The sequence below is a fragment of the Empidonax traillii genome, unplaced genomic scaffold (assembly GCF_003031625.1).
Source record: "Empidonax traillii isolate 1590-97213 ecotype Southwest subspecies unplaced genomic scaffold, ASM303162v1 scaffold1734:size66961, whole genome shotgun sequence".
In the NCBI taxonomy this organism is placed as follows: Eukaryota; Metazoa; Chordata; class Aves; order Passeriformes; family Tyrannidae; genus Empidonax; species Empidonax traillii.
The window spans coordinates 54,090-63,602 of record NW_020956927.1 but is presented as its reverse complement, the minus strand read 5'-3'; the positions used below and the strand labels follow the sequence as shown (position 1 = coordinate 63,602).

Genomic DNA, 9,513 nt, shown 5'->3' with positions numbered 1-9,513 from the left:
ATGCTGCTCTGTGGGACTACAGCTGCTTGTACCTTTCGGTGTGGATTTTGAGCTGTTCCTAGGGCTGCTCTTGCAGCCTCTTCACAATTTCTGTGATTGAGAGGAGCACAAGTGGCTTTCCAGCCAGCTCACCAACCCCGCTCCTGCCACAGGCTCGGGCAAGCTCGGAGTCAGGGCTGGGGAAGCAAACACTGAACAAGACTCTTCTGCCTTTCTATTTCTACTGCAGGAAGGTAATTTTTGTAATCAACTCTTCAGCGTGACTCAGAGCCACATTTAGAAAGGAACATCAGGGAACATGTCACCCTGTGTAGCCTTTCAACCAGGTACTTCTTCTCCTCCCTGCTTCACGAACAGCAGAGAAAGACCTGAAAAATTCACTCAGTGATGATAATCCCATCACTCCCACAGCCTCTGGCTTTCATTAGCTTGGGAAACAGTGATCGACCAAGAAAGAGGAGAAAGAAGAGCCCTCCAAACAATTTATTTTTCTTTTGTTTCAGGCAGGCAGGAAGGTGCTGTACAGGCTGTAAGAGTTCTTTTGTTTTTCCTTTTCTTTCAGAGGGACTGTTTGGGCTGAGCACGGCTTGGCAAGGTTGGTGTGTAAATACGAGAGGATACCAGAAGGAAATGAAGTTGGATTGCTGGAGAGTGTGCTCATTCCTTTGGCAGCTGGCTGCCTGGGAAGCCTGTCACAGCAGGCATCTGAACAGACTGGGGGTGGTCAGACCCGTGGCCTGAAGTCTGGCAGGTCTCAACATTTCCTGTGCTCTCAATCCCTACTTTTTTTTTTTTTTTTTTTTTTTTTTTTTTTTTTTTTTTTTTTTTTTTTTTTTTTTTTTTTTTTTTTTTTTTTTTTTTTTTTTTTTTTTTTTTTTTTTTTTTTTTTTTTTTTTTTTTTTGTGGCCCAGAAGTTAGCAGGGACCCACACCGTGTTCCTTTTCACTATCTGGGAAAACCAGGCACTTTCCCCCCATTTTCTCCTGCAGCTCCTGGTCTGATCTAAACTCTGGTCATTAAAGATCTCCTTCCTCTCTTTCACACTGATCCAGCTCCAGCTCCTCCTCATATGCCAAGTTGCATGTGTCAAGGCTAGAAACATTTAAAAGGAGAATAAAGAAGATGTTGACAATCCTTTACCAAATTCCTTCGTTTTATTAACGTAAGTAGCTCCTAACAATCCACTCTCTTGTAAAGTTTCTGTTGTAGAGACTATACAGTACAGTGTATCGTTAGCAAAGGTGGCAGTAGACTGAGCATCAACCTTGTCTCTTCCTGGTTTTTCCTTTTAAATGACAAAATCTGTAAACCCTCACATCTCACTGAATTTCTGTGCTTTGTGGGCTCTCCCTGCAGGGCTCTCTCCCAGGTTGGCAGCACCAATCAGTAATACCCCTCTCTCATACTTTCTCATTAAATATCCATTACTCACCACGGATGAACACAAGGTACCGAACTAGGTGTGACCAAAATGGTAGATGTGCTTTTCCTGTATCTATATCCAAGGGAAATTTACCACTTCTCTTAAATAATCCTGGTTCTCTGCATTTCCCAGCAGTGTCTTTGAACACCTGAGATGCTTTGAATAGGATGGCAGAATTCACTCAGCCCCTGAGATATGCCTGTCTTGCCACCAGCATCTGATACAGCAGAAGAAAGCAAATCCCACCCTGAATGCCTGTTAACATTCCTGGATAGTACAGAACGGAGAGGACGCCAGAAGAGGAGGAATCAGCAGCATCTGCTGCAAGATTTTGGCTGCCTTTCCCTTCTCTGGGCTGCCCTTCCCCGGTGAGACCCTTCAGTCACAGAGGCAGGATTTGCCTTTAGAGCAAAGGACAATCTGTGCTGATCATCCGCTCCCTCTTTGCTTTTTGCTGTTCCAGCCCATCGCTGGCCCCGGCGAGCGCTTCCAGCTCTCTCTTGCCGTTAGATGGCAATGCAGATCCACAGATCCTCTCATCCTCTCTCATCCTGGAAAAGAATCGTGCAGCAGCTGGAATGGCTCGTAGAAACTCAAATCTTCTATTTCCTCACCTTTGAAGACCGAGGCACCTGAATGTGTTTCACCTGGAAGGAATGGAGCTGGATGCCTGGGATGGCAGCTCCTGTGCATTCACTCTCACTCCATTTGGGCCCTTCTTGGTGCACAGAAGTTCATTTTTTTTTTGCTCTTTCAGCAATTAATTAATTTGTCTCTTGCTTTGCTGCTTCCACCACCATTTTGTTGTCTTGCTTGTTCCTCAGCTTCTTGCCAGCCCTGGCAATGAGTGAGTCATGGGCTGCCTCAGGACAAACCCTGGAGGATACAGACTCCTTCTGAGGGTCATGAATCTCTCATCTGGGAAGTTATAAAGAACTGCAGTGAGAAATAGCTACCACCACAAAATGCTTTCCTCCATACTCATTTTTCAGCTTTTCCATTGTCTGCACTTGACTGGTTCATTTAACATGTGCGTTACTGGTTTTTTTTTTTTTTCCCTTCACGTTGCCTTTTCCACCAGAAAATGCCACCAACTCACATCCAACTTTTGCTCAGGAAACTTCCAGGTTCATTTGTGTTCCAAAACCAGGCAGGTTTGATCCTTCAGAACCGAATATACATTTTTTTTTTTTTTTCTTCTGGAGCCTGTTTGAAGTTCAATCCCATGCCAAACCCAGTCCACCAGCCCTCATGCAATATTGTTGCTGGGCAGCCAGCCAGGACAATTGTGGGGCCTTTTGGAGTCTGATTTGGGTACTTGCAGCAGGATCTGTCTGACTTGGTGACTTCAACTGCTTTAGTGGCAGGAATCCTCGTTTGTACCAGAAAGAAATTAAACTACAATCAAACTCCATCCTTTTTAAAAAAATCTTTTATACTGGTCTAGAACAGGGCCGAATGGTGGGGAGATTTCCCCCCATGCCAGGCAAGGAGGGGATATTGGAGCTTCCCTCATCACTCACACCTCCCATACACGTTAACATAAGCACCTTCCAGTTTTTCTGGATTTCAGATGACCTAAACAACGAGGATTTTGTCCTAATCCCCAGGAGAAGTGCTCCTCCCTCACAGAAAGGCTCTCTTTATTCCTGGTGCACAAGAAGTTAATGGTGTTCCTGAGCCCTCTTGCAGATGTGAGCAGTGTGCTGCAGATAAGTTATATCAAGAGAAAGTGTTATCACTTGGGCTTACATATTTTGTGCTTATCCACTGGACTCTAAAAAGCTGTTGCATTTAATTACTCATTTCTCCAAGCTTTTATTAATCATTTATTAGCTCTTTGTTCCTTTTGCTGTAGATGGAACTTGACATATAAAGTGAGCCCAGTTATTTCATAACCAAGCACATCTCAGGAGGAGGAAAGCACTGAGTGATAGGAAGGGCCCTACTCATCTTGGCACGGGGTGGTACAGCCCTAGTTGGGGCCTCTGGGACTTCAGAAATATAAATATCAATGCCCCATCACCTGAGATATCTGTGGCACTGAGGAATTAGGTGGTTCCTCAAAGCCTTACAGGCTCTGCTCTCTATTCTGGCATTATAAAATATTAGGGCCCAGGATCATCTCAACCAGCTTGAGATGTCTTAATAAAGCACCTGATTTAGGCAGGTGTTTCTCTTTTGCTCCAGTCAAGGGAGTAAGGAAGCTTTGAGAGCAGAAGACATTTGATAAATGCTGTTGCTTTATTTCTTCCCCCCCATAAAAGCATCACAGCCCACCTGGGTTTTAAATTGCTTTTCAGGCTTTCCTAATGAATGTCTCTGAATGTTTCTATGTTTTTTGTTTGCCCTCAATATGGGGAAAAGTTTTAAGTCAACAAGTTTTTATTTGATTTGTAAATAATGCCAGAGTGACACATTATCACAGATCCCCAGAACTCTGACTCCATGTCTTTTCCTCCAGAGCTGATGTGCCAGAGACACCACCCAAACAGGCTGCCAGGTGCAGGACAGGTGACAGAAATGAAAATAACTCAGAGGAAAGACCATCTAGAACTTTATTCTGTCTCTGTTTAGCCCACAAACCGTCAGGAGCTGGTGAAATAATTGCTTTGGACAGATGATAAAACATCCTCCAGCAAAACTAAGGTACTTAATATACTGCCCAAGTCAATTTCCCTTATTTCTGCTGTCCTCTTGCTTTTAATAATGGTTTAATGAAAAATTCAAAATTAATTGAAACTGGCATTAGACATTCACGTGTTCCAGTGAGGGTTTCACTACTTCAATATTTCATAAGCTGACTTCACTGCTGTGCTTCTCCTTATCCTGCTCTCCTAGGCTGGGGTATCATCCCTGTTCATAAAACGCAGAGTCCCAGTGTGGGCAGATGGGGGTTTGTGAGGAAAGTTTGCAGCCACATCACAGGCAAAGAAATAAAAATAATATCCGTGTGTTTTCCTCCTGCCACCATCCCCCCCTTTCCGTATAATGATATTCATCTGAGCCTTGATGGGAAAGAGCTGTCCTAAAAATAACCAGGAACTGTCTGAAAGGTGTCTGAGGGAGGTTTTTGGCAGCTGTCAGGCTGTCACATATGCTGGGAGGATGGAGCTGATGGACTCCCTGACACCAGACAGGCTCTGCTGAGATGAGGATGCCTTCTGCTCCCCTTGGCACTCACCTGGCAAATCCTCTTGGCCAGAGCCAGCAGACCTCGGTGTGTCTGGGGCCTCATCCAGGTCTGGCTGCCATCAATGAGAGCCTGCCCTTGGATGGCACTGGGAGCTGGATCAGCCCCTTGCTGTACCCCTGAGGCTCTGGCTGCACACCAGGGATGAGGAAGTTTGGCTCTCCAAGTGAATGTCACCCCAACGGAGCAGGGATCACCAGGCCCCTGGGCTTGGAAGTTTCTGTAAGTCTCTGAAAAGAGACTCCTCACTGAGGTACCTGGATATGGGACCAGAGCCTGACCTTTACTTTTTAATTATAACAGCTTTGCACCTCAGTTTCTCCTTCTCTAATAGGGGTGATGTGGTCCTGCCATCAGCATTCACAGAATCACAGAATATGCTGAGTTGGAAGGGACCCACAAGGATCATCGACTCCAACTCTTAGCCCTGCACAGGACTAACCCCCAGAGTCACACCACGTGCCTGAGAGAATTATTGACACCTCTGCAGATCCAGGCATTTTTAAATGCTCCCAGACCATGACTGAGCTGAGAGCAGTTCCTGTTCCCTGCAAAACCCTTAATGGACACGAGTTACACGTGTTAGAAGGTGAGCAAACAGAAACACCAAGGCGTGCCATGACTCACCTCAAGCCTTTGAAGCGACTCAGCGGCAGAGCGAGGACCCAGGAATCCCACACCCCACCAAAACAATCATACCTTTGGAGTGACCCAAGATGGGGAGAAAATGTTGTGAGCAGAAGCTTCAGTTCTTCTTAAATGCACAAGAAAATCTCCACTGCCCGTGGGGTAACTGGAGGTATTTTGCTGCTGTTCTTGGCAGAGGCATAACGTGCTGGGGATGGAAAAGAGGGGGGTGAAGACAGGCTGGAAACCTTGTTCCTCCATTGGAGGGTGGACACTTCTTTTGTTCTCAGTGGGAGCTGCCTTCTGCCATATCTGAAAATCAGGCTGTTTTGTTATCTGCTGGGCAAGAGCAGCTCCTTTTTAGTGAAGAGCAGACTCTGAACTCAACTGTCTCGCAGCACTTCGGTCTGAAAATACCGGTCTCTGTGTTAAGAAGAATGGATGAGGGAATTAATTCCTGTAATATGGGCTGCAGGAAGTTACCTACAAGATAAGAGGGTGACTTGATCTCTTTGAGAAAAAGAGAAAAAAAGGCTTCCTTATCTTGATGGTGTTTGCTCTGAAGTATCATCTTGTGACTGCCAGAGTGTGCCTGGCAGGATCAGTCAATGACAGCCGGCTCTCGTGGCTGGCATCACTTCCTTCCTTTTGGAGGTGTCCTTGTGTTTCCCAAAGTGTTGCCTGTTCCTCTCGGTGCTCCAAGGCTTCTGTTCCCGGTTTTCCTGGTGTGCCTGGAGCCCCGTGACGCTGATCCCACTCACGTGCCGAGCAGGATACGATCAGCCCTGCAATTAGGCAGGGATCTGAGAGGAAGAGGAAATCAAGATGATGAAGCAACGAGGAGCACGTGTGAGTCAGTATCAGCTATCTGAGGGTATGATGAGCAGTGAGTGAGTCCTACCCCTTCTGGAGGGTCCCAGGCTGTTTGTGTACAGTGACTGTACAGACCTCCTGGGGAAATCTGCGCTGCTGAGGGGTGTTCACACAGCCAGGCTTTATCTCTTCAGGGGGCTCTGGTTCTCCTCTGTCAGGAATTTCACAGGATCACAGAATATGTTGAGTTGGAAGGGACCCACAAGGATCATTGAGTCCAACTCCTGGCCCTGCCCAGGACACCCCAACAATCCCCCCCTGTCCCTCAGAGCGTTGTCCAAACGCTCCTGGAGCTCTGGCAGCCTTGGGGCCGTGCCCACTGCCCTGGGGAGCCTGGGCAGTGCCCACCACCCTCTGGGGGAAGAACCTTTCCCTAATATCCAACCTAAACCTCCCTGACACAGCTCCAGCCCTTCCCTTGGGTCCTGTCACTGGTCACCACAGAGAAGAGATCGGAGCTGCCCCTCCACCTCCCCTCATGAGGAACCTGTAGACTGCAATGAGGCCCTAATTTTCCACCATGCAGCGTACTTTTCTTCATTAAAATGGCCACGTTAAATAGCTGTGAAGTTCCTAAATGCCTATTTTGCCAACAGGTCTTCTCCCCAGCTGGCAGCTTTTCAGAGCAGGAGACACGAGGTTGCTAAACCCATTCATTTCTCACATGCACCCACGTTTCTAATGGCTGTGGAGATCCAGCTTTAAAGTCCTCTGAGAGCCATTGGAATGAAGAGCACTTCGTGAAGACGCTGTAATTATTATGGGATTGAGGGGCGTGTGGAAATGATTCATGGAGATGTTTCCCAGCCAGCAGGCTGATGGAGCCAGGTGAGCTCTTCCCTGGAATGCGAAGCATGCGGCGCAGCAACCGGGAGGAACAGGTTTGGCAGGACACTTTTAAGTTGTTCGAAGCAGACACACCACGGGCTCTTCGGAGCCACATCCCTGCCTTGCCGACCTCCCAGCTGGATGCTCCTCTCCAGCACGCTGGCCCTGGAGAGCTGGAGAGGATGGACACGCTGCGCCGGAGCCTTTCCCGCTGGAAGAGGTACCACATCAAGGTGCACTTGGCTGACGAGGACCTGATGATGCCCCTGACGGTCAGGCCCAGGGACACAGTGATGGACCTGCGGGCTCTCCTGGTGCGGGAGGGCGTCACTTCCTGGAAGAAGACGTTTTATTACAACTCCAGGCAGCTGGAGGAGCACGAGACTCTCAAAGAGGCCAATATCCAGAATGGCTCTGTCCTCCTCCTTGTCAGCAATAAAAGGTAGGCAAGAAGCTCGTTGTGCTGTGGGGAGACGCTCGCTGTGTCTCAGCTTTCCCGCCGGGGTTTGCAGGCAGCAGATCAGGAGCTCAATCCCTGCCATTCCCAGCAGGATCGAGATTCCAGGCTCTTCATGTCCGGACCTGCTGCGGTGTGAAATAAGGGGGCCAGAGGAGGAGGGAATCTGCTTGATAGTGCCTGTCCTGTCTCGTTTTCCTGGCTATGTGGCCAAGCACAGAGGGGGGGGACAAGATGTGAGAAAGGGCAAGGGAGATTGTGAGATGTGGGAACCTCTCCCTTGTCCTCATCCTTTCTTGCTGTGCCTGTCTCTCTCCGTTTCTTCGTAGTAAATACTTTCTGCAGGTGTTTGGGGGTGGCACAGTCCTGCTGTGACAGGGAAGAGCTGTGAGTCTCCAGCTTACAGCAAAGATCCAGGGATGGCAAGAGGCTGCAGCTGCCCAAAACGCGTCCAAATTGCAGCAGAAAGTACAGTGAGTCTTGAGACTCCCAGGATAGCCAGTGCACAGGAGATCAATCATGGCAAGCATTATGTTCCAGAGGGGATGAAAGCTGAGATAATGGACCTGGGACCCGCTGGCCCACAGGACAGTTTCGATTCAGTGTGGTGAATTTATGCCCACCTGCGCTGTCTTTCCTAATGCCTGGTTGTTGCTGCCAGTATGATTAATTCTGTGAAGCATTTTGGGGATACTGGGTAGAAGAAGTGCAGGGGTGTGTTGTGTCTAATTCATCTTTCTCAATCCTGAGCCCTCTGAGTTATGTGTCTATGCTGATCAGAGTTTCCTCGGCAGAAAAACCTGCACTAAGGACTTCAGTTCCTGATTATATGCCACATACTGGAATGGTCCTATTTTCCAGTCCAGAGGCAGCTTGAAGTCTCACACAAAGAAGATTTAATAAAGCATTTCCTTTCAGAGCTCAGCCAGACACAAGAGATTTCACATTGCTCAGCTCAGTGCAAACCCCAAGTCACCCACGGCCCCTTTCTCCAACATCTCATTTCAGCTCTCTGATTAACTTGGCTCAGCTCCTCCTTTCCACCTTGTTTTTAATGGCAGGAGCACTTTTATTTGTTGTTGTTTGCAGTATTTATTTTCCTAAATTGTACAGCCTGAATTCTTGGGAGTAAAAAAAAAAAAAGGGATTTGGAAGGTCTCAGCTGATGGAGTACTCGTTTGGCAGATGCCTGATTTCCATAACATTTTGTGCACCTTCCCACATGCTGCCAAAGCAGGGTGTAACTGCAGCAATGCAAAACTCACCAGGAGATCCTGCCCCAGGTGTGCTGAGTGCAGGGTGCCCACCTGAAGTCTGTGGCCATTTCTGAAAATTCAGAGCCTGTTGCTCAAAGTCCCAGCTCAATTTTCGTGAGTCCGTGAAAAAGGGAGTGGGATTTCTAATAGTTTCCTCCTTGCATTTCTTGAAAACCTTCCTGGCTCCTGACAAGAACCTTTGGCCAATCTCTTATTGCCAGCACAGTTCTCTCAGGTGTTTCTGAGATGTGCTTGTGTGTGGCTGGGCAGTCACCACCCTGCTCAGGACAGTCCTGGGCTGAGGTCACGTTGTGACTCAGCAAGCTGGCAGATCCTCAGCACACGGAGGTTTCAGAGGGTTTTGGAGGGCTCTGTCTCTCCCTGCCACTGGGAGTTTGGAAATACAGAGTGGGAGAAGGCAAGTGTTGCATTGCAAATGAGATTCAATGAGGTCCAATTTGAGCCCTAAGATTACTTGGGCAGAATTTTAGGTATTATAAATCCGTGTTGCTCCCATAGCGTCCTTGGAAATACACTGGTCTGTCCAGGAGCCACAGGAGCAGAGAGGAGGGAGAACATGGTGCTGTGTTTGGCCAACAACCCTGAGGACTTAAGAGCTGGTTTTAGTGCTTCACCGACCCAGTGAAGCGATCGACCCTCCCCATCGAAGGTCAGCATCTACTTCTTCAGTTCTCCCTGAAAATCTTGGTGCCTTCTACTTACTCTTTTGTACTGAGGTGCCAGCCAAGCAGAGCAATATTAATTCCAAAAGTGGAGTTGCTGTGATTGCCAAGGTCTGCAGCTCAGTGTCGTGTCCATAAATATTAATGGTCACTCTGCATGCTGTCTGTTCCTA

The 9,513-nt window shown here is 47.9% G+C and overlaps 1 protein-coding gene across 1 annotated transcript; it reads left to right on the top strand.

Moving 5' to 3' along the window:
* Nucleotides 1–6,592: 6,592 nt before the first annotated feature.
* Nucleotides 6,593–7,390, top strand: LOC114070891. The gene has a single exon (XM_027908511.1). It carries the CDS (start codon nucleotides 6,935–6,937, stop codon nucleotides 7,388–7,390), a length of 456 nt encoding a protein of 151 aa, XP_027764312.1. The 5' UTR covers nucleotides 6,593–6,934.
* Nucleotides 7,391–9,513: the final 2,123 nt, after the last annotated feature.